This window comes from Equus quagga, chromosome 12 (assembly GCF_021613505.1).
Source record: "Equus quagga isolate Etosha38 chromosome 12, UCLA_HA_Equagga_1.0, whole genome shotgun sequence".
NCBI lineage: Eukaryota > Metazoa > Chordata > Mammalia > Perissodactyla > Equidae > Equus > Equus quagga.
The window spans coordinates 88,594,631-88,617,885 of NC_060278.1; the positions used below are offsets into that span (position 1 = coordinate 88,594,631).

The following is a 23,255-nucleotide window of genomic DNA, read 5'->3' on the forward strand; positions in this document are numbered from 1 at the left end:
CTCCTTCCTGGATGAGCAGAAGACTCAACAGTTTTAAGATTTCACAGGAGAGCTTCCCTATTACCTCCCCCAAATTCCTTCTTCCCTTTCTAAACAATTACGCTTCTTAATAAAATCAGTTGGACAGACATTAAATAGCTCCAGCAATGTAAATTATCCATTAGTTCACACTAGGTGTGCTGCTTAAACCCTTCTAGAGGCCTAAAATTTGGCAAGGCAGGTGAGTCTGGAAGCTTAAACTAGAACTCGCCAACAAGAACTAGCCTCTCTCTCCAAGGACCTGCATTAAAACAGACCTAGAGCTTGGGCCTTTTGGGAAGCCTGTGCCCAAAGAGCACACTCGTGGAGCAAGTTGGCGGCAGTATTGGTACAGAGGTGACCAGTTACGTACTCAAGAGAGCCAGCTATTTGCCTGCACAATCCCACAAACCACAACCACGTATAAGGCGTATCACTATCATCTATCTTTTCAGGTATGAAAACAAGCTCCCTCTGTAGCTAGTGAGAGGTAGGGACGAATGTGTAACCCACGTTGCTGGAACCTTCATCACACAGACTCCAACTGAAAAAAAGAACCCCAAGCGGGGTCCTGGGAAGCGCGCAGGAGAAAAACTTCCCAGATGTGGTGGAGACCCAGGCCTAGTCAACAATGATCCCACAAAAGCCAGCGAAGGCCAAGAGAATAGGAAACAAAGGCTTTATTATCACGGGCTCCCAACTCGGTTTCGCCACCAGGCAGAAAGGAGGTCGATTTCTCGGGGAAAATAAACCAAGGACGAACGGAAGGGACACACCAGACTACAGGAACTGCCAAAACTCGTTTTTCATTGACGCGGAGTAGTGAGCCCGGCTCAAGCCCCCGGGCCCGATCATGGCTCCAGACCAGAGAGCGCCCGGGTCGCCCGCAGCTCCGCCGCTCAGCCGGTGATGCGCACATCGGTGCGGCGGCGAAGCCGCCGGGCCCGCGCCGCCTCGGGCAGGATGGCGAGCAGCTGCTCCTGCACCAGCATCTCCACGATCTGCTCCTTCGTGCGAATGTCGGGCCGCAGCCACTGGCGGGAGAGCTCCCGCAGCTGTCGAAATGCCTCCCGCGGGCCCGCCGCGTCCTGGTAGCGGAACTGCCGGAAACGCTGGCGGAACGTCTCCGGGCCGGGCCGGGAGCCGCCGGGGCCTGCGGGGGAGCGCGGAGCGGCTTCGGCAGGCGGCGCGGAGCCCAGGGCCGCGGGGGCCGCCACGGGAGGCGTAGGAATCGCTTCGGGGACCGCGGCGTTAGGGCTGGGGGGCTCGAGGGCAGGCGGTGTGGCCTCAGGGGTCGACGAGGAGCCCGCAGAGTTACGCTCCGGGCCTGAGCTCAGGCCGGCTCCTTCCTCTTTCTCCGGCAGCGGCGCGGGGCTCCCAGGGGCCGCCAAGCTCGGCTTGGTCGCCGCCATGACGCTGGCTCTGGACGTCACTCTTTGTTCCGCGGCTGTGGGCTCAGGACTGCGTCTGCGCGGGGGCGGGGTGAGGAGGGAGACGTCTCCTGCCAAAGCGCAGAGGCCGCGCCGTGCCGCGCCGAGGGAGGCGGACACGGGGGGACCGAGGGGGCCGGGCCTACCGGCACCAGCTTAGCGCCTGGGGAGGCCGGAAGCGGAAGTCTCCGTTCGCTCCTCCATGCTGAGCTCTGCGCGCGAACGCCCGGAAGCCGAGCCCAGGCTCCCGGAAGTGGCGCCCCCTAGCGTTCGCGAGGCGCATCCGAAGGCGGGAGCGACCGCGGAGTGGCAGGCCAATGGAAGCACGTGGTGGCCTCGGGATGGTGGCGGGTCCGTGCACCAGTTCGAGAAGGAGGAGTCGGAGGAGGAGTGGGAGGAGTGGGAGCTGGAGCCGAAGCCGAAGGAGGAGTTCCTCAAAGGGGTCTTTATCCGCTACGATCGCGTCTCGCTGCAGGTGACCTGCGCCTGCCCCTGCGTGCGCGCCTCCTCACTTGATCCTGATTAGATGACGTCGAGCCGAGGACTCGCGGGGCCTGGAGCCCGGCTGGTGGGGGGAGCGGGGCAGCCGGATGGCGGTCGGGCACTGGGGGCGGGCCAGAGTTAGGGGAGTTCTGTCCCTCTGTCAAAAGAGGAGGGCATCAGCGCCCACCTTATTGCTAGAAGGACGAAACAGAACGTGTGTGAGGCCCTCCACACGCATAGTAAAACTTGCCCTTCCCGTGGCACAAAGTAAATGCTCAAGAACTCTTTGCCATTATTATTTTTTTGCGTGTCCTCTGAAACCAAGAGACAGACGGCTCTGTGGGCTCTGCTTTTAACTTTAGAATTAGTAAATACACTGTAAATGCGTTGCCCCATATGGTGACCACTAGCCGCATGTGCTTACTCCCTTGAAATGTGGCTCCTCGCAGTTGAGATGTGCTCCAATGTAAAATACACGGGTGGGACTTAGTATGAAAAAAACAATGTAAAATATCTCAGTAATTTTTTATATTGGTTACATGTTGGAATGATAATATTTTGCATATATTGGGTCAAATAAAATATATTATTAAAATTAATTTCACTTGTGTCGTTTTACTTTTTAAATGGGGCTATTAGGAAATTTTTAAATTACGTATATGGTTTACGTTATATTTCTGTTGAACAGCACGGGGCTGGGCTTTTGGAGCCTGGCTGAATCCCCAAGTTCCCATTGCAGGGTTTATTTGCCTTAGGTCAGAGTTGTTGAGAGGATTAAGTCAGTAAAGCCCTTGGAAAGAAAGGGCTTTTTAAATGGTTGCTGTTGTCTTCATTAGGTGAATTGTTCGCTGTCTCTGAGCTACGGTTTTATCATCTATAAAATGTAAATGTAATAGAACTTACCCCATGGAAGTTAGGAGAATTCAGTGCGATGATGTAGGTAAAAGCATGTGGCTCTGACAGCCCTTCAGTAAGTGATAATGTTCTGTTTGACAGCTGACTCACAAACATATTTTGTATCCCCATTTAACAGATAGGGAAAATAAGGCCCAGAGAGAGACAAGGGTCCCATAGGAAAGGTTTTGTATGACCCTTGCGGTCCGTTTGAGCTTTGTGCAGATTGAGTGGACCTGTTTAACAAGCATCAACACATCAGTGGCCCTGATGGAAAACTTGCCTCCCACGTAGGATGTGCTCTTTTGCATGAGTAGAGGTGGATCCTCACAGAACAGTTTACAGAACCTGAAAATCTTGAAAGTCATCACAATGTGTCTTTAATGCTTTTTAGTTACTGATGTAAAAATTGGGAGATTTCACGTGCAAATCTGGATTTCCAGCTTTTCTCGAAAAAGTGGACAAGCTGGCCACACTGAACCAACCGGCTTTCCTGCCAGTTAACAATCAGCTGGGGCTGAGTTGAGTCTCCTTCCTTTAGACAAGATACTCTGTCCCAATCGGCCTCAATCCCCACCACACTCTGGTGTGCTCCGAAATAGAATGATGTTTGTATTTACTATTGCGTTCAGGTTGTGTTTTCCTTAGAGCTGGTGTTTTTCTCTGTTTTCTTTTCAGAGGTGGGAAAATGGGCCTAGAGTTTGTTGCACCTACTGGTTCAAACCTTTCTTTCCTCTGCCTGGGCCCTGGGCGGTTGGGTTTGCTGCCCTGCTGAACCAGCAGTCCTAGTGCCTGTGTAACAGGTGGTGTATCCGGGGCCAAGGGAGCACAACAAGCTCTGCTGCAAGGATGAGGGGTCGTGGAAGGCTTCCCTGGGGAGGGGACCTTTAAACTGAGACTCGTGAAATGCATTGACACCAGTGACTCCATTTTGTACCTGGACTCCATCTTGTTAAAGATATGAAACTGCTCTGACCTTGCTGACTTGTCAAAAGGGAGTTATTTGCCGAGAAAGGACTTTCTGAAGGACTATGCAAAACTATACTTTTTGTGATATCAGCAAGCTGTCCTTGAGTAAGCCAACAAACTGTAACATAAATTTACCCTCCCTAACAAACAACTGAGGTCATTGTTCTGGGCCCTCTTTTTTGCTGATAAAAACTTCTGACTTGTACTCCTCAGGGGCCGCTTTTCTGGCTACTGCCAGAACCTGTGTTCTCCAAATTGCAATTCTAAGACCCCAAATAAACGCTCTCCTTTTGTTTTGCAGTTCCCTCTTTTTTCTAAGTTGACAGAGTCAAGAAGAAAACGAGTGGAGTTAGGGATCTTCCAGGTAGAAGGCACTGCCTGTACCAAGGAGCAAAACTTTGTGGAAACTGCAGGCTGGATGGAGGAGTGGTTGGGGCCTGGGGAAGGGATGAGAGCTGAGGTTGGAAGGGCAGTTGGAGGTTAGATCATAAAGAGCCTGGAATTCCGTGTGGAAAGATTGAATCCTGTCCTCTCAGGAAAGGGAATGAACTCTTGTGGTATTTGGAATCATGGAATGTTGGATCTCTAGTCCATTTCTTCCATCCCTGTTGGAATCATAGTATACATGTTAGAGATGGAAGGAAAGATCTTAGAGATCTGTTAGAATTGTGGAACATTAGAATGGAAGGGGCCTTAGAGGTTAAATCCAAAATCCAATTCAGTTAGGGGCTGGCCCAGTGGCACAGCGGTTAAATTCGCATGTTCCGCTTTGGCAGCCCGGGGTTCACTGGTTCTGATCCTGGGTGCAGACCTTTGCACTGCTTATCAAGCCGTACTGTGGCAGGCATCCCACGTATAAAATAGGGGAATATGGGCACGGATGTTAGCTCACGGCCAGCCTTCCTCAGGAAAAGAGGAGGATTGGCAGCAGATGTTAGCTCAGGGCTAATCTTCCTCAAAAAAAGAAAAAAATTCCAGTTCAGTTATTCGAACCTCTATGAGTCAGTAAGCCCCCAGAATCTGAAAAAAAAGCTATAATGCCTCTTTTTAGAAGAGGGATGCGCTTAGATACTTCTGCATACAGTTTCAAGTAATTTCCAGATGTCCTTGAACCAACCCAGAGGGCCCAGATTAAGTTTAAGATATATATTTATACGTATTTTATTCTCCTGATTTTGCAGGTTGAGAAGCCAAGACACCAAGAGGCAAAGGATTGGTCCAAAATGAAAAAACTAGTAAGTGGTTCCATGAGGACAGAATTCTTTTGATTTCTAGTCCAGTGGTCTTATTAAGCCTTTTTTTTAGCACTAGGTTGGGAGCTCACTTGGAATCATAAATCATTCAACTCTTATCACTTAGCTTCTAACACAACGGCTGACTCCCAGTTGACCCTCCGTAAATGTTGTTTAAGGGAAAGAGGACGAGCAGTGGATTGCAGACTATTCCTGTGAAGGGAAAGCTCTAATGTGAGTCTGAGCCTCTTTCAGACAGAAACTCTACTGTCTTTAGATGGCATGCTATTATGGGTTGCGGAAAAGAGGCCTGGATACTTTTTTTTTTTAGTGAGGAAGATTGGCCCTGAGTAACATCTGTTGCCAATCTTCTTGTTTTTGCTTGAGTAAAATTTTCCCTGAGCTAACATCTCTGCCAGTCTTCTTCTATTTTGTATGTGGGATGCTGCCACAGCATGGTTTGATGAGCCATAGGTATGCACCTGGGATCTGAACCTGCGAACCCCAGGCCACAGAAGCAGAGCATGTGAACTTAACCACTATGCCACCAGGCTGGCCCTGATACTTGTTTTTTTAATGCTTTTTATTTGTAAATAATTATAAATTCATAGAAAGTTGCAAAAATAGTACAGAGAGGTCTCATGCACCCTTCATCCAGTTTTCCCCAATGGGAACATCTTGCATAACTATAGTACAATCTCAAAACCAGGAAATTAACATTGATACAATCCAAAGAGTTTATTCAGATTTCACCAGTTTTTTTTTTTTTTTCTTTGAGGAAGATTAGCCCTGAGCTAACTACTGCCAATCCTCCTCTTTTTGCTGAGGAAGACTGGCCCTGAGCTAACATCCATGCCCTTCTTCCTCTATTTTATATGTGGGATGCCTACCACAGATGGCTTTTTGCTAAGCGGTGCCGTGTCCACACTGGGATCCAAACCTGTGAACCCTGGGCCACTGAGAAGCGGAACATGCGCACTTAACCGCTGCGCCACCAGGCTGGCCCCATAGATTTCACCAGTTTTATATGCCATCATTTGTGTATGTGTGTAGGCCTATGCAGTTTTATCACTTGTAGATTTTTGCAACTACTACCACAATATCTAGAAATTTTTTTTAAAGATTGGCACCTCAGCTAACAACTGTTGCCAATCTTCTTTTTTTCCTTCTTCTTATTCCCAAAGCCCCCCAATACATTTTTGTATATTCTAGTTGTGAGTGCCTCTGGTTGTGGCATGTGGGACACCGCCTCAGCATGGCCTAATGAGCGGTGCCACGTCCGCGCCCAGGATCCGAACTGGCGAAACCCTGCTGCTGAAGCGGAGCACGCAAACTTAACCACTCGGCCCCGGGGCCGGCCCCCTAGAAATGTTTGATCACCACAAAGATCCCTCGTGCTGCCACTTTATAATTACATCCTTTCCTCTCCCCTACCTGCCATCCCTAACCACAGGCAACAATAATCTGTTCTCCATCTCTATGATTTTGTCATTTCAAAAATATTATATAGGGGCCGACCCCGTGGTGTAGTGGGTAAGTTCACTGCACTCTGCTTCAGTGGCCCAGGTTTGTGGGTTTGGATCCCAGGCACGGACTTATACCACTCATAAGCCATCCTGTGACAGCGACCCACATATAAAGTGGAGGAGGACTGGCACAGGTGTTAGTTCAGGGCTAATGTTCCTCAGCAGAAAAAAAAAGGTTGTATAAATAGAATCATACAGTATATAACCTTTTGGGGTTGGCTTTTTTCACTCAGAATAATTCCCTGGAGATTCATCCAGGTTGTTGTGTATATCAATAGTTTGTTCATTTTTATTGCTGAGTAGTAATCCATGGTGTGGATGCACCACGGTTTGATTAACTAGTCACCCACTGAAGGACATTTGAGTTATTTCCAACTTGGGGCTATCACAGAGAAAGCTGCTATGAATTATTTTGTAATGTGGCTTTAGGTAAGTCATATACTCTTTCTGAGCCTGGGGATAATAATTACCGCACAGAATGGCTCCGAACGGTCAAAGAGAAAATATATGTAAAGGGACTGGTACCAGGTTGGCCTTATTAATTTTTTCAAGTGGTAATAGTAATGAAGGGATGACACTTATTTGAATGTGTAAGTTCTAGTATGTGGTGTTAAAAAAGAAAGGCACAGGCATTTCTATTATCATCAACCATTCCTGGGCATCTGTGTATATGTGACACTTTATTTACAGATGAGAAATTCAGATCTTGAGTGGGTGATTAACTTGTCTAGGTTCAGCCACTGAGTGGCAGGATGGGATTCAAATCCAGATTTAACATAAGATGATAGGTAACTGTGGAAGGACTTTACATAGGAGGGGGATGTGAGTAGATTGTGTTTTAGGAGACTCTCGATATAAAGGATATTGCTTTAGGGGCCGGCCCCGTGCCCAAGTGGTTAAGTTCTTTCACTCCACTTTAGCAGCCCGGGGTTCGCCAGTTCAGATCCTGGGCACGGACCTACACAGTGCTCATCAAGCCATGCTGTGGCGGCACCCCACATAGAAGAACTAGAATGACTTACAACTAGGATATACAACTATGTTCTGGGGGCTTTGAGGAGAAAAAAAAAAGAGGAAGATTGGCAACAGATGGTAGCTCAGGGCCAAGCTTCCTCACCAAAAAAGGGCATACTTAAAAAAAAAAGAGGTTAAAACTTTATCATGAAAGTGTTGAAGCTGGGAAGTGAGATGACCAGAGTTGTGGGGGGGTCTCTTTTCTTGGTGAGGTAGATTGGCCCTGAGCTAACATTGTTGCCAATCTTCCTCTTTTTACTTGAGGAAGATTGTCCCTGAGCTAAGATCTGTGCCAATCTTCCTCTATTTTGTATGTGGGACACCCCCACAGCATGGTTTGATGAGCAATGTGTAGGTCTGCGCCTGGGATCTGAACTCGTGAACCCCAGCTCACCAAAGCAGAGCATGTAAACTTAACCATTACAACACTGGGCCAGCCCCTAGAGTTTCAGTTTTGTACATGTGTATTTTCAGATCACTCTGGCTGCAAACAAACAAACAAAAAAGAAGATTCCTTTACTGCTGAATACTTAGATTATTTCCGATTTTTCATTATTAAAATAATGACAGGGGCTGGCCCCATGGCCAGTTGGTTAAGTTCACATGTTCCGCTTTGGCGGCCCAGGGCTCTCACTGGTTTGGATCCTGGGCATGGACATGGCACCACTCATTAGGCCATGCTGAGGCGGCACCCCCATGCCACAACTGGAAGGACCCACAACTAAAAATATACAACTAAGTACCGTGGGGCTTTGGGGAGAAAAAGAAAAAATTTAAAAATCTAAAAAAAAAAAACAAAATCTAAAATAATGACAATCACCTAGTGCTTAAGGCTCTTTCTGTACTTTGGATTACAAGTATCTTTTACTATCAAATCTATTTGATTTCTGAGTTTGAAAAGCAAGAATTTGGGTTTTAGTAAGGGATACCTGGAATTCCTTAAACTACGTTCCCAATAGAGAAATGACTGAATGGCAACTTTTGCTATAAATTGCCACCTTCTTGTCCATAGACATGATTCTTAGAAACTTAGAGTTCACAGATTGGGAACTAAAATTCAGAAGACAAGTACTGGCCGGGGCAGAATCCAGGGCCAGCAATGTATGAAAGTTTTAGTTGCTCTCCATCCTCACCAGCACTTGGTATTGTCAAATTTGTTTTTTTTTTTAAGATTGGCACCTGAGCTAACAACTGTTGCTAATCTTTTTTTTTCCCCCTGCTTTTTCTCCCCAAATCCCCCTAGCGCAAAGTTGTATATTTTAGTTGTGGGTCCTTCTAGTTGTGGCATGTGGGATGCCGATTCAGCGTGGCCTGATGAGCGGTGCCATGTCCTCACCCGGGATCCCAACCAGCGAAACCCTGGGCTGCCGAAGGAGAGCGCGTGAACTTAACTACTTGGCCACGGGGCTGGCCCAAGTATTGTCAAATTTTTAACAGCCATTCTGGTAGGTGTTTAGTGGTATCTCATTGTGGTTTTAATTTGAATTTTCCTAATAACTAATGATGTTGACCACCTTTTCATATGTTTACTTGCCATTTTTAAATCTTCTTTTGGTAAAATGTTCAAATCTTTTGCACATTTTAGATTATTTTTTTGTTTTCTTATTGCTGAAGGTTTTCAGGTTGTGTTTGTTTTGTTTTTCACTTATCCTAAGGCAGTTTTTTGGCTAGGAAAGATTCGCCCTGAGCTAACATCTGTTGCCAATCTTCCTCTCTCTTTTTTCCTCCCCACCACCCCAGTGCATAGTTGTATATTCCAGTCGTAAGTCCTTCTAGTTTTTCTATGTGAACCGCCACCACAGCATGGCTACTGATGGATGAGTGGTGTGGTTCCGTGCCTGGGAACCAAACCTGGGCCGCCAAAGTGGAGTGCGCCAAACTTTAACCAATAGGCCATCAGGGCTAGCTCTGCAATATTTTTTTAATTGTGGTAAAATACACATAACATAAAATTTGCCATTTTAACCATTTTTAAGTGTGCAGTTCAGTAGTGTTAAGTACATTGACGTTGTGCAGCTATCACCACTGTCCATCTCCAGAACTTCTCCATCTTCCCCGACTAAAACTCTGTACCCGTTAAACAGTAACTTCCAATGTATCAGAATTTCATTCCTTTTTAAGGCTGACTAATATTCCATTATATGTAACACCACATTTTGTTTGTCAATTCATTTATCAGTGGACATTTGGGCTGTTTCCACCTTTTGGCTATTGTAGCTAATGCTGCTATGAACATTGGTGCACAGGTATCTCTTCGAGTCCCTGCTGTCAGTCTTTTTGGGTATATACTGAGAAGTGCAATTGCTGGATCGTGTGGTAAGTCTATGCTTAACGTTTTGAGGAACTGCATGCTGCTTTCCACAGCAGCTCCACCATTTTAAAGGGTTCCCACCAGCAATGCACAAGAGTTCCAATTTCTCCACATCCTCGCCAATGCTTGTTATTTTGCATTTTTAAAATGTGAGATATTAAGTAGAAAGTTTTAAGATATGTTACCACTAGATAAGAAATTCAAATTTTCGATAGATTTAGTAATTCTAAAATTTCATTTACATATAGCGCACACTACATACATCATTCCAGGGGGCCAGCTCTGCTCATGGTGAAGAGAATGCAGGTTCAGCTAATGAGGTGATTTAAATAAAAAGCCCCCAGTTCTATTTTCTGCTTTTTTCTTTTTTTTTAATAGGAAGTCTAAGAAGCTTGCTCTGGTCTCTCTACTGACTTTATTAACTTCTTTTTGGTAACCTATTTTATCAAATATGTTTGATCTTGGGGTGAAGACCTGTTTTATCTTTTGATGTTTCCATGAGCTTGAGATTACTGGGACTTAATCTAGCTAGAGTATGTTTGTAATTAACTTAGTTATTAGTAATTCTCGTTCCTGATAAACCAGTGTAGATGCAGGAGCCTTGATACTTCATATCGTTTGCCTTTCTCGCCTTTCACTGATTTCTGTTCAGTTGCAGCCCTCCTGGTTCCCAGTGTTCACCGAACCTGTTTTTACTGTGCTGCTCCACCAGTAGCTCTGCGTTCCTTATCGCACTGCGTTGATTCTGTTTTATTGCTTAAAAATGGATTAATTCATTTTGAATAGGTGATAGATATGTATATATATACCTAGCACAAAATTCAAAAGTCAAAAACAAGTCATTGTTATACTTTTTTCATCCTTTCCTGTCTAGTCTTAATTGATTATTAATGTTAGTTCCCTTTATATCTTTAAATAATTATATATCTGTTTCTCAGTTTATCAGGGTTTTTTTTAAAGATTTTATTTTTCCTTTTTCTCCAAAAGGCCCCCGGTACATAGTTATGTATTTTTAGTTGTGGGTCCTTCTAGTTGTGGCATGTGGGATGCCACCTCAGCAAGGCTTGATGAGTGGGGCCATGTCCGTGCCCAGGACTCGAACTGGTGAAACCCTGGGCTGCCGACGCAGAGCGTGCGAACTTAACCACTCGGCCATGGGGCCGGCCCTGGATTTTCAGGTTTAAAAGGTGTCTTCAGGTTTACAGCTCTTAAAAGTTCTCATCACACACACACAAAAATTGTCACTATTTGAGGTGATGGATGTTAACTAAACTTATTATGGCAATCATTTCACGGTAAATACATATATCAAATCATTATGTTGCGTACCTTAAACTAATACAATGTTATATGTCAACTGCATCTCAATAAAACTGGAAGAAAAAGGTTTACAGCTATAGAAGTTGAGGAAACCCGTGTACTCATGTTACGTCGCATCCCTCTATATCTCCATACTTATTTGCTATATTATTTCTTGGTTCTTTTTTAATTGTTCATTTCCATCTCCTTTCCTTGCTTTTTGCAATCCTATCCTCTGTATTCAGCAAGTATAGCTTCCTTTTTGATGTTTCTGAAATGACCTTCACTTCTGAGATGGTTTTTTTAAAAAAACACTTCTTTCCTGAGCTCCGCCAATGCCTTCTCTTCCAGTTTTCTCATCTTCTCTTCTTTGAACTATTGCATCTTTGCTTTGATCTCTTGTTTTAAAATTCATTAAGCCCTTTGAGTTCTTTGCTGTTCGTGCTTATCATCTGTCTCATGTTAGTTTTTTCCTAGAGAATGCCTTTCATCTGCCGTTTGTTTTTCTCGTTCCCTGCCTCCCTTTCCCACTTTTTTTGTAATATATTTATATAGGTCTGGTGCTATTTATTTTTCACTATAATTCCCCTTCACATGAAGTGAGTGCTTCCTGGACCAGCTATTTATTGGAGTTGTGGGTGGGGAAGGGACAGTGGTAGCATTCCAGGCTGGCAGTAAGTCTGTTGGGTTCCTGGTGAAGCTCTTTTGTTGACAACGGTTTTGTGCGAGGGAATTGGTTTAGCCCTTTGTCTTCCTGGCAGATGGAACTTGGCAGTGACAGGGTTGCAAAAATGGCATATCTGTGTGTTTCCCTGGTCAGTCTACATGCCCTGCTTTTCCTTGGGACCAGTGGCACCAGAGAAGCTCCCAGAGCCAGCCCTTACGTCACAATCCCCGTGTTGTACTAAAGGTGCCATTGGTTCTTCCTTCAACTGCTCCCACTTTTTTGGAGAACTCTGAACTCTGCCAGTTCTCGCTGAGACCTGCAGCCCCAGCAATTCTTTATGGCTTTAATCTGGGTCTTCTTGGCACTTGCCGTTTCTTCCTAGGCAGACATGATGGCTTCCTACTCTAAGCACCTTTGTTGAGGGTTTTCTCTGGCCTCTGGATTGCTCAGCCCAGAAATGCTGGGGATGAATGCCTCTGGGAGCAGCCCTCAACCAATGAGACAGCTCTGAGGCAGGCTCTGGGTGGTCTCACTAAGGCCCCAGCACCTTGTAGCCCCCATTGCCCACAAGAGTGACATGTCCTTGAACATACCTCTGTCAAAAAATGTTTTCAATGTAAGATTTTTAAAACAATATTCAAGGAAAATGAAATGAATCCCTGGATTTCCTTTTTTATACAATCTTTATCAGGTTCTAATATCCATATTCTCTTGAATTCACAAAAAGAATTTGGTAGTTTTCCTTCTTTTTATGCTCTGGGACAGTTTAAGAAACATCAGGATCATCTGAAGTTGCCTGTGAAAACTTCAGGACTGGGACTTTTTTCTTTTTTGTGGTAGTGCTGGTGAGGGAGCTCTTTTACAACTTTCTCTTTTTCTTTGAAAATTAGTCTATTTACATGGTTTCTATTGGGGTCACTTTAGTAAATTATGTTTTTGTAGAAAATTATCCATAAAATCCCAATATTTAAGTGTTGATACCTAATTCAAATTTTTTAAAAACTCTGTCAAACCAGGCCAGCAGGCTAGTTATGGCCTGGGGACCACCATTTTGCAACCACTGATTATAGTCAAAAGATTTTAAACCTGAAAGAGGTCAGATAGATCCTATACTGGGGATTACAAATATGTCACATGCCTGGCAAGTAACAGTTGTGTGAGGTGAGGACTTTGGTGAATTGGAGAGCCCATTCCCCAATAAAGATAAGCTAGTTAAGTTTTGGCAATATTTTAACCAAAACACCATGTGGGTCAAATAAAGCAGTCTGCAAGCTGAGGTTGGTCCGTGGGTGGCTACTTTGTGGCCTCTGCCAGTTCAGCCTCACTTCCTGACTTGCCTCCTGGGCATCTCACATGCCAGCTACATCTCATGTGCCCTGAACAGGCCCTGCTCTTTCTTCACATATCTTTAGAGCTTTAGTATAGTGAGATTTTCTCCTTCCCCAGCATATTGTGAACTCCCTGTAAGCAGAGACTGTGTCTTATTCACCTTTTCATGCTTTGTACATAGTTGGAGCTCTGTAAACGTTTGTTGTATGACTTTCATAGTTAGCGAAACAATAAAGATCTTGTGTTGAAAAGAAATTATTTGTGGAATTGAGTCTAACTCCCTTTTATAAGTAGGAAAGTGAGGCCCAAAGTGGTTAAATGATTTACGCAGAATCACATAGGAATAGCACCAGTGCTCTTTCTGATGATCTACTCTGTAATGGTTCAGTTATAAGATTAGGAACTGGGACAGAAAGGGCATTTTCTTAATTTCCAGAACTGATGTTAATGTCTGACTCTGAGTCCCTAGCCTGCCTGCTAGCAGACAACTTAATTTAGATGTCTCCAGGTAAATTGAGATCCAGTCCAGTAATTTTGAGGGGATGTAATTTCAAGCTTATTGACTCATCTCAGGTCAGTTCAGAGCTCTCCAGGCTTCCTGCCTCTTCCTCCCCAACACTGGTCCAGTTCCCAGGGAAATTATACAACCACAGCTGGCAAGAGGTGAAGTTGGGAGTGTCTGCTTTTGGGGTCTCATCAGGTCCTTGGTCCTATTACTGGGATCCTCTGATGCCTCTCGTGAGTCTGGATCCTCTCCATGTCACTTGGATCCTCAGGCAACTCAGAGGACTGAATGGGATACCCCCCTGTCCATAGCCACTTCCCACCATCTCTCTTGCCTACCCCACACCCAGGAGTGTCCCTCAGAAACCCCCTAAACTTTTGTAGGGGATCTTCTTGTATTTCCTTCAACACCTGGTCTGTGGTACGGGAGGCAAAAACTCCACACTGTCTCTCTTTTTCTGAAACTTTCTCTTGCTCTGTCTCTCCCTGAGTTCTTTGCATCTTTTCTCTGGGTAAGGGTCAAAAAACCCAGTTCTATCTTTTCTCGCCTCTGTAAGTGGTTAGCATCTCACCCCAGGAATAGTGGCCTTTGAATTTAGTAAGTCAGAGCTTGCGCCTTTCTTCCCAGCTGTGCAGCTGTTTTCACTGTGTTCGGTGCCCTCCATTTGGCTGTCAGTTGGGGGAGGGTTGGCAGGTAGCCCTAGCAGGATAGGAATGGCAAATCAGGCAATGCTTGAAGTCATGGGTTTTCACTGAGGATTCTTGTACAAGAGCAAATTGGGATTATCGACTGCCATCTTTAATCTAGTAGAAAAGACCACTTTAGACCCTGTATTCTTCTCTACTTTTGGAAAGACCCTTGAGTGATTGAGTTCCAGTCACCATGTTCCTTTCAACATTTGGCACCCTATTTGGTTGAGGACTTCCTGTTTGCTGAATGTTCCTGATTTACTGATTTAGGATTTATAGGACAGTGCCATGCACCTACACTCCAGGGTCTCTAAGTTCTAAGCCTCAGAGTGGTCCCCAGGCTGAGTGTTGGATGCCCCTGCCCCCAGCCCAGATGCCTCTTACTTTCTTAAAGGTGGCCCCTTGACTCTGGTGGTCACTGAGCCACTTTGAGCCGCAGTCTCCTCATACATGGAGTGGGTGTCTAGTCCCTCCTCTTGAGGTAGTTGTGAGGATTAGCTAAGATAATGCCTATGAGTGAGTGCTCGGTAAATGTTAGATTCCCAGATTCCAGTTCCTTTCCACCGCCCTCACTTCCTTCTAGAATCCTCCACTGTGACATGAGGAGATTCTGAGGATGAGATTTTCTCAGGCCAAGGCTTCCAGCAGCTGTTGGTAGGATATGAGGAGTGGAGAGGAACTCTTATCTTGCCACCAAGGAAGCCATTTGTTTCTAATATAACTGGATTCTTGGGGAAGGATTTGTAGTCCTACCCTTGAAAGGCAAACGGGCTGGTTGTGCCATTTGCCAACTCAGGAACTATGAGGAAATATCTGGTGTATAATTCCTGGCAGGTCCTGAAGAGTGAACTGGTGAGCAGAGTGCCAAGGGCCCTGAGAGGGAAGGGTGGAAGACCGAACAGACGTTATTTGAGGAAGGGAGAGGCACGTGTAGGTGGGGACCTTGGATGAACGTGGCCACCCTGTAACTTTTGGAGTCACAGCATGGCCACAAAGGATGGAGTTCCAGATTAGGCTTCAGAAAGATTGAATTCTGACCCCTGCCGTGAAGCCTACTACCCCCTCGACACTGGGCAAATCACAGGCTACACTCTGAGCCCCTGTGTCCTGCTCTGTACCCACCCTTCCTGCCATTATGAGATCCGGAGAGAATAAGGCCCAGCAGCAGGGTTGAGTAATAGGTTAAACTTAGGGACTCTGGAGCCAGACTGCATGGGTTCAAATCTCTATCACCTATTAGTCATGTGACTAATATTAGTATTAGGCAAGTTACTTGCTACTGTGCCTGTAGAGGGTGATGATAATATTAGTACCTATTGCATACATTTATTGTTGAGGATTAAATGAGTCAGTACATATAAAGGGATTAGAATAGTTGCCTGACAATGGCAAATTGTATTTGATAAATATTAATTTTATTAATAAAGCCTTTCCCCCTATTTCCTTTAGATATATAATTTTTTATTTTTATTTTTTGCTAAGGAAGATTCTCCCTGAGCTAACATCTGTTGCCAGTCTTCCTCTATTTTGTATGTGGAACTCTGCCACAGCATGGTCACTGACAAGTGGTGTAGGTCCGTGCCTAGGAACCAAACTCAGGCTGCCAAAGCAGAGTGTGCTGAACTTAACCACTAGGCCGTGGAGCCAGCCCCAGGATGTATAATTTTTAAGGAAAATATTATAGTTACAGATGAAGCTCCTCAGCATCCTACTCCCTTTCTCCTCACTGGTAACCACTTTCCTGAGGTTGCTGTGTACCCTTCCTATCTATATTTTAAAATTTTGTTACATATGTATGTAGCCATAAGCAACTATAGTATATGGCATATTTTAAAAAATGGCCTTGTATTTCACCTTTTTTCCGCTCACAATTATGTGTGAGCTTTACCTGCATTGACACACACAGCTCTAACGCTATGTTCAATCTGTAATGTGTTGATGCATTCCTTTGCTGATGGGCAGACACTTCAATTATTTTCAGCTTTTTGCTGTTAAGAATGTGCCACAGTTGTCCTCATGCTATCTCCTTGTGAACATGTCTGAATTTCTCTAAAGTATATATAAAAAGTGCATACAATTCCTTGATTGTAAAGTACACATATCCTCAACTTTTTTTTAAAAAAAATTTTATTTTCCTTTTTCTCCCCAAAGCCCCCTGGTACATAGTTGTATATTTTTAGCTATAGGTCCTTCTAGTTGTGCCATTTGGGATGCCGCCTCAGTATGGCCTGACGAGTGGTGCCATGTCTGCGCTCAGGATCTGAAGCGGCAAAACCCTGGGCTGCCGAAGTGGAGCACGTGAACTTAACCACTCGGCCACGGAGCCGGCCCCTCCTCAACTTTTTAAAATGTTGCCAAATTGTTCTCCAGCATAGTTGTGCCTTGTTTCCCATTTCCCCAATCTGATAAGTGTAAAATGGTATCTTCTTGTTACTTTAAGGTATGTTTCCATTATTTCTAGTGATGTTCAGAATCTTTTCATTATTTAGAGGTGATTTGAGTTTTCCCTTTGAAATACCTGTTCATATCCTTTGCTCATTTTTCTATTAGCTTATTTGTATTTTTCTTTTGATTTGTAGAATTTTTTTAATTAAAAGAAGTCTGAATAGTAATCCTTTGTCAATGATGTGCATGGCAAATATATTCTTCCAGTCTGTAGTTGGTCTTTTCATTTTGTTTGTGATATCTTTATTAACAGAAGCTAATAAACAAAAGTTTTTAGTTTTTGCGTTTTTTTAATTATGGAAATTTTCAAACATGAAAGTTGAAGTATACACAGTGCTCACTCCTTAGATCTCATAATCGACATTTTGCCATATTGCCCTTATTTGTCTGTGTGTGTGTGCATGTGGGTGTGCTTGCTGAATCATTTGAAAGTAAATTGCATACTTTATCACACTTTCTTAAAAATAAGGACATAACCACAATATCACTATAATACTAAGAAAATTAGCACTAATTCCTTGATATCATCAAATAGCCAATCATATTTAATTTCGTTATTTGCCCCTGAAATGTGTTTTACAGCTTGTTACTATGAGTAGGATCCAATCAAGCTTCTTATTTTGTATTTGTTTGTATGTGTCTTGAGTCTTAATCTAGAACAGCCCCCATCCCTTGTTTTTTTGCATCATGAAATTGACTTTTTGAAGAAACTAGGTTAGTTGACTTGTAGATTGTTTCGCATTGTGGATTTGCCTCTTTTCTGTTGAACTGTTTCGCTACCCCCTGTATTTACTGAGCTGGTGGAGAGTTACTGCCCTTACTCCCAAATTCATTTTGGGATGGAGAGACTGATTTGTTTTCAGTTCCAATTCCAGGTTCTCAGGGAAAAGATAGGATGGCCTCTCCTGCGTTAGGTGGTATATTAGTTTTCTATTGCTGCTGTAACATATTACCACAATTTAGTGGCTTAAAACAACACAGATTTATTATCTTTTGTAGGCCAGAAGTCTGGCATTGGTCTCCCTGGGCTAAAATCAAGGTATCACCTGGGCTGCATTCCTTTGGAAGAATCCATTTCCTTGACTTTTCTAGTTTCTAGAGACCACCCACATTCCTTGGCTCATGGCCCCTTTCCTCTGTATTCAAAGCCAGCGATGTTACATCTCTCTGACCATTCTTCCCTCAGATCCGTCTGATTCCAAAAATGCAGGCTCTGTGTGCATCATCCTTTACTGCCTGCTGTTACTTGTGCCCTTTATTTTCTGAAGTGAGGGACTTGACATTTAACTAGAACCGTGCTGGTGAATGTTTTAAAAACTGGTTCCTGGAGAGGGAGATGCCCCCATTTGTAGTAGTTGCCAGTTTTTGTGGGATAAATACTCCTACTGTGGCCAATTTTAAGCTACCAAAATGATCTTAACAGGCTTGAAAACGTCCTGAAAATGTAACTCTTGCTCCAGCACGCCACTGCATTTAATCCTGTTACATTTCACCTGGTTCAGCGCTATCCAGCCTGCTGTTGACTGCTGAAAACAGATGGTTTCCACTGATCTTGTTTGTTTTGTTTCCACAGGCGCTGTACCGGGTCACCCTGGATATCATCGTGATGATCCGAGTGTGTAAAATGTTCCGCCAAGGTCTCAGAGGATTCCGGGAATACCAGATCATTGAGAGTGCTCACAGAAGGCACCCTATCTTCTCCTTCTGGGATGTAAGCAGCTGGACTTAGCAGGAATATGAGGGTGTAAGGGGGTCCAATAAATAGTACCCCACTTCCTAGCCCAAGTTCTGAACCAATTGAGAGAGAAGACAAAGGGAAAGCAGATGGGAGACGCAACTGTCAGTTTTATTAATGATGAGACTTATCCTGGAGAAGGTTACCAAGCAAGAGGGTTGCCTAAGTGGCGAACTCAGAATTAGACAGCTTTACACACCTCGTCACAGGCAGTGATGGACCAAGGCAGGCTCCACTGCAGTCGCAGGGCTTCCTGCACTAAACTCCCGGCAGAGCTGGGCAGGGCAGAGTGTGGGCTCAGAGGAAAGGAGAAGGGGATGGTCACGTCCAGTTTCTCCTTCCAGCCTCACCAAGGAGTTTAAGTCACTCCTCCTCAATGTGGAAGGAGAGAGGCTAGTGGTGTTCTACTCATACAACTCCCTCTGTGTGGAAGGAAACATCGGGAGTGGGAAAGAAGCCATCTCTATTCCAACAGGGATCAAAAGAGCCAGAATAGAGAGAGGGCTGGCCCTGTGGCCTAGTAGTTAGCTTCGGCATACTCAGCCTTGGCAGCCAGAGTTCAGTTCCCGGGCACAGACCTACAGCACTCATCAGCAGCCATGCTGTGGCAACAACCTACATGCAAAATAGAAGAAGATTGGCACAGATGTTAGCTCAGGGCGAATCTTCCTCAGAAAAAAAAAAGAGCCAGAAGAAACCAGGAGTCATAATAGAGTTGGGGTTTTCTGAAGGCTCACCAACTGTTCATCTTCTCTGCCTTCTTTCCTGTTCCCCCACTTAAACAAGACAGGAACATTTGCAGGGCCCTGTTCACTCCGGTGACTGCGCTTTCTAGATTTTCTAGAAGGTCTCGATTTCAAATATTTTATCCCAATGGTAGATCATAAACCCCTTTTTGGCTCAGAAAAGTTGATCACCTTCTGTTAACTTGTTCTGGCTCCCCAAAGGTGTCTTCATTACCATCCAGAGCTCCAAAGTTCCCCAGCCAATACCTGGACCAACACTGCCCATTTTCCTGTTATGTCAAGAGTGACTAGACCAGTCCCCCCCTCCCCCCGCATCCAGCAATTCACTCCAAGAAATTTCCCAAAATGGTTTCTGAAGGACAGTAGCCAAGGAGAGGGTTATGGGAGGTAGTGATGGGGGAAAGGAAGGCGCTCTTAGATTGGTTTCTAGGGGCCAGCAGGTAATGTAACTGTGTGTGACTGAGTCTAAGATGTACCAGGGAGTAGGGGCCTGTGGCCCAGCTGGAGAGGACAGGCATGCGTCATCTAAAGACATTCAAATTCATCTATTTTGAAGACATTTTGCTAGCCAAACCAAACAAGTCTGTGGCCAGATTCTGCCCTGTTGTTGGGCCATGACATGGGAAGGGATGGAGTGGAAGAATTGTCACCTAAGAGACTGAAGTCTCAGGAAGGACATTCTGACTCCAGGTGGTCGTGCAGTGGTGGTCATGCAGTGGTGAGGAGAAGGGCTCTGGAGACCAGGAGTCTGGTTACCAGAAGACTTGGGCTGATGCCTGGGCAGCTGGAAGCTGAAGACCAGAGTTAGGCTTGTCATCAGGAGAGTGTGAGGCTAAACCTAACAGCATTGCCCATTCAGGATGGCTGTGAGAAGGGCAGAAGTCTCTCAAGGGCAGCCTATGGGAGTCATATTGATGCGGGCTCGGTGAGTCAAGGAGTCGAAAGAAAGATTTCTTGGACTCTCAAGGTCTGGCAATAGTGCTCTTTTATTTAGAGAATAGTGTGGAGTAGCATGGGGACAGGACCCATGGGCAGTAAAGAGCTGCAGACATGGGTGGAAGGTAGGGCTAAATTTAAGGCATAGGTATGTGAGTTATCTCTTTACAAGACAAAGGAAAGATTATGTAAAAAAAAAAGTCATTAAAATGGTATCAGTGAAGATGGGGTCTGGTTATTGGGTGGTCCTATAACTTTAGATAAGAGGCAGACCGGATTAAGTCAGGGTGTCCTGTGCTTCCTGGAGGATGATATAGATTGGTATGTAAGGCAGGTCACCTGGAGCTTCTCTCCTTGGGGCAGCCTTGATCCTCATCACAGCCAGTGGAATTTTATTCCCTCCAAGTCGCCAAACTGTAGGGGAGGAAGACATTTCTTCCACCTGCTCTGGGTTCTTCTGGCCAGAGAACGAACTAAAGTCACATGAGACAGAATAACAGGAGAAAATCAAACAAAGCTTTACAGCATGTATACATGGGAGAGGCTCAGGCAACCTGAGCAACTCGCCAAAATGGCTGAAGCCACCACCTTAAACATCATCTTCAACTAAAGACAAAGGAGGATGTTGGTGGTGGCGGGAGTCAGTTATATGAGGTTACCAGACAAGTACAGTCAACATGTAAGATTATTATGTAATTATGTAATTATTATGTAAGTAAGATTATTATGCAGATTTAAGTCCTTGCCTTCCCCATTAAGAGTTTCTAGAGATAAGGTCATCCCCCCCTTCTTCCTGGTGCAGAGAGGGAAACACCTTTACAAATGGAGATTTCCTATACAAATGTAAATGTCTCTTAACAAAGGGTAAGTAAATTCTACTTTTCAGAGTTTCTTTCTTGTCTGCAGTTAAAAGTAACCAACCCAAAATAATCCTCATCAATATGGCTACTGTGCAGACAGCTGGGTGCCTGGGGTGGAGAGAGCCATGGACTGGTTTACAGTAGAGTATGTAAATCTGGATCTTTCTGAACGCCACCTCTTTCCTTCATTGGCCTCCCTGAGGAGCACCACACAGATACACAAACTATAAATGGGGGAGAGGACAGGGATCTGAGTGGGCTCTGAGAGATGAATGTGGGTCCTGGTGTGGCCCAGGATGGTGGTCAGGGCCATGTTTGTCCCTTCCCCCAGCTCCTCCCACATATCTTTTCCCTCTCTCTGCCCCTTTCTCTACTCTTGTTGCATCCTTTCTGCATCTGTTAGGAGATAGGGTTGGATTAGTTCATCCCTGAGACCTCTTACACCTCCTCCTGGTCATCCTCTAGGTGAGGAGTTTACTCACTGTGTGATGCCTGGGCAAGTTCCTTCACCTCCCTCAAGTCCTAAATGGGGCTTAATAATACCTGCTTTGTCTTGATGATGAAATGGAGTAAGATAAGGAAGATGCACCATGCCTGGCTCCTTAAAGGCACTTAACAAAGGTTGGCTTCATTTGTTCCTTCCTTTTTATCCCTCCTTTCCGTTCTTTCCTCCCTCTATACTTTCCTATTTGTTTGCTTCTTTTCCCTCTTCCTTTTCCCTCTCATCCTTCCTGTCTTTATCCTCCCTTCCCTCCCCCCTTTCTCTCCCTTCATAGTGCTGGGCCCAAATTTCGTGCTGAGTTGGGGCTTTTGGGCAGAGGTGGACATGAGAGGCCCAGCTGGTAGGAGGTTTCCCATGGCTTCCTGCCTGCTATGGTGGTCCAGGTACGCAGAAGGGTTTCAGTGCAAAATTCTAGAAGCAGTTCTGCTGATTCTCCTTCCTTCCCCCACTCCTTTTCTTTCAGAAAAAGAAGCAAGGCCGGATCACGTTTGATACCATGGATTTCGTTGCAGAGTCGGTATGCATAACTCTGACCTTGCTGCTGGGAATTTTCTTTCTGCATCATGGCCTGGAAGAAACACTGGGCTGGGCATTAGGACAGCTGTGTCTAGTCCAGGTTCTTCCACCAACCCAGTGTGTCACCCTGAGCTAGCCACTTAGTTTCCTTATCTTTAAAATAGCTGCTCTCAGTGGTCCCTTGCAGCCCTGGCTTTCCAAGAGTGTGAGCCCCCTGACCCCGTTCTTGCTTTATAGCTGAGCAGAACCCGTGGGGGAGAGCGCCTGCACTTTAACCTGTGGGAAAACAGCGGAAGGCAAAACAGAGGGTGTGAGAACCCCAGACAGAGGAGAAATAGGGTGGTGGGAAAAGCCCTGGCCTGTGTGTGAATTCTGGCTCTGCTCCAAACTCTCCAAGAGATGCTGGGCACACCTATCCCCGACCTGGGTGTCAGATGGCCAGTCTGACGAGGAAATGCCTTTATCTGGACTGTGTGACTTGTTCTCTGAATTTCAAGAAGCGTTGTTATCTTCCTGGCTTCTCTCCACCAAATCCTGGATATTAATTTAAAATTTAAAGGAGTTTACCTATATATAGGGTAGATCTGAAGTTCTTACTAGTGTAGACCTGACTTGAGCCTGGCCTGGAATAGCCATGTTGGTTTTTCTCTCAGGGAAAGGGGAAGAACAGAGCTTTCTAACCAGTACCAGGAACACCTGTGCCACCCTGTCTCACCCCTTTCTCCTCTTGGAGCCAAGGTGTGGCCTCTTTTGCCTGCCTCTTTTATCCTTCCTGTATGTGGGAAACAGGGGGAGGGGGTAGCTGGCCTGAAGTGAGTGATGGTGACAGCACCGAAAAGTGGTGTTTGTGGGGCTGGCCCCGTGGCCGAGTGGTTAAGTTCGCACGCTCCGCTGCAGGCAGCCCAGTGTTTCGTCAGTTCGAATCCTGGGTGTGGACATGGCACTGCTCATTGAGCCACGCTGAGGCAGCGTCCCACATGCCACAACTAGAAGGACCCACAACTAAGAATATACAACTATGTACCGGGGGGCTTTGGGGAGAAAAAGGAAAAAAATAAAATCTTAAAAAAAGAAGTGGTGTTTGAGAAGCAGGCAGCAGCCATGTCACCCAGGCCCTGTTTGAATTATATTCCCTTTTCCCATTCCAGA

The 23,255-nt window shown here is 45.2% G+C and overlaps 2 protein-coding genes across 2 annotated transcripts in view; one reads left to right on the plus strand and one right to left on the minus strand.

Moving 5' to 3' along the window:
• Positions 1-683: 683 nt before the first annotated feature.
• On the minus strand, positions 684-1,746 carry SCAND1 (SCAN domain containing 1). The gene is made up of 2 exons (XM_046679426.1): positions 1,595-1,746; positions 684-1,485 (listed from the first exon to the last, which is right to left on the minus strand). The coding sequence occupies exons 1-2, from the start codon at positions 1,729-1,731 to the stop codon at positions 918-920; spliced, it is 705 nt and encodes a 234-aa protein (XP_046535382.1). The 5' UTR covers positions 1,732-1,746; the 3' UTR covers positions 684-917.
• A 13,421-nt stretch (positions 1,747-15,167) lies between these two features.
• The window catches only part of CNBD2 (cyclic nucleotide binding domain containing 2), a 47,392-nt gene continuing 39,304 nt past the window's right edge, over positions 15,168-23,255 (plus strand). Inside the window, exons 1-3 of the mRNA XM_046678046.1 lie at positions 15,168-15,218; positions 18,385-18,522; positions 22,054-22,107. Coding sequence (XP_046534002.1) covers positions 15,168-15,218; positions 18,385-18,522; positions 22,054-22,107 — 243 coding nt within the window. The remainder of the gene's footprint in view (positions 15,219-18,384; positions 18,523-22,053; positions 22,108-23,255) is intronic.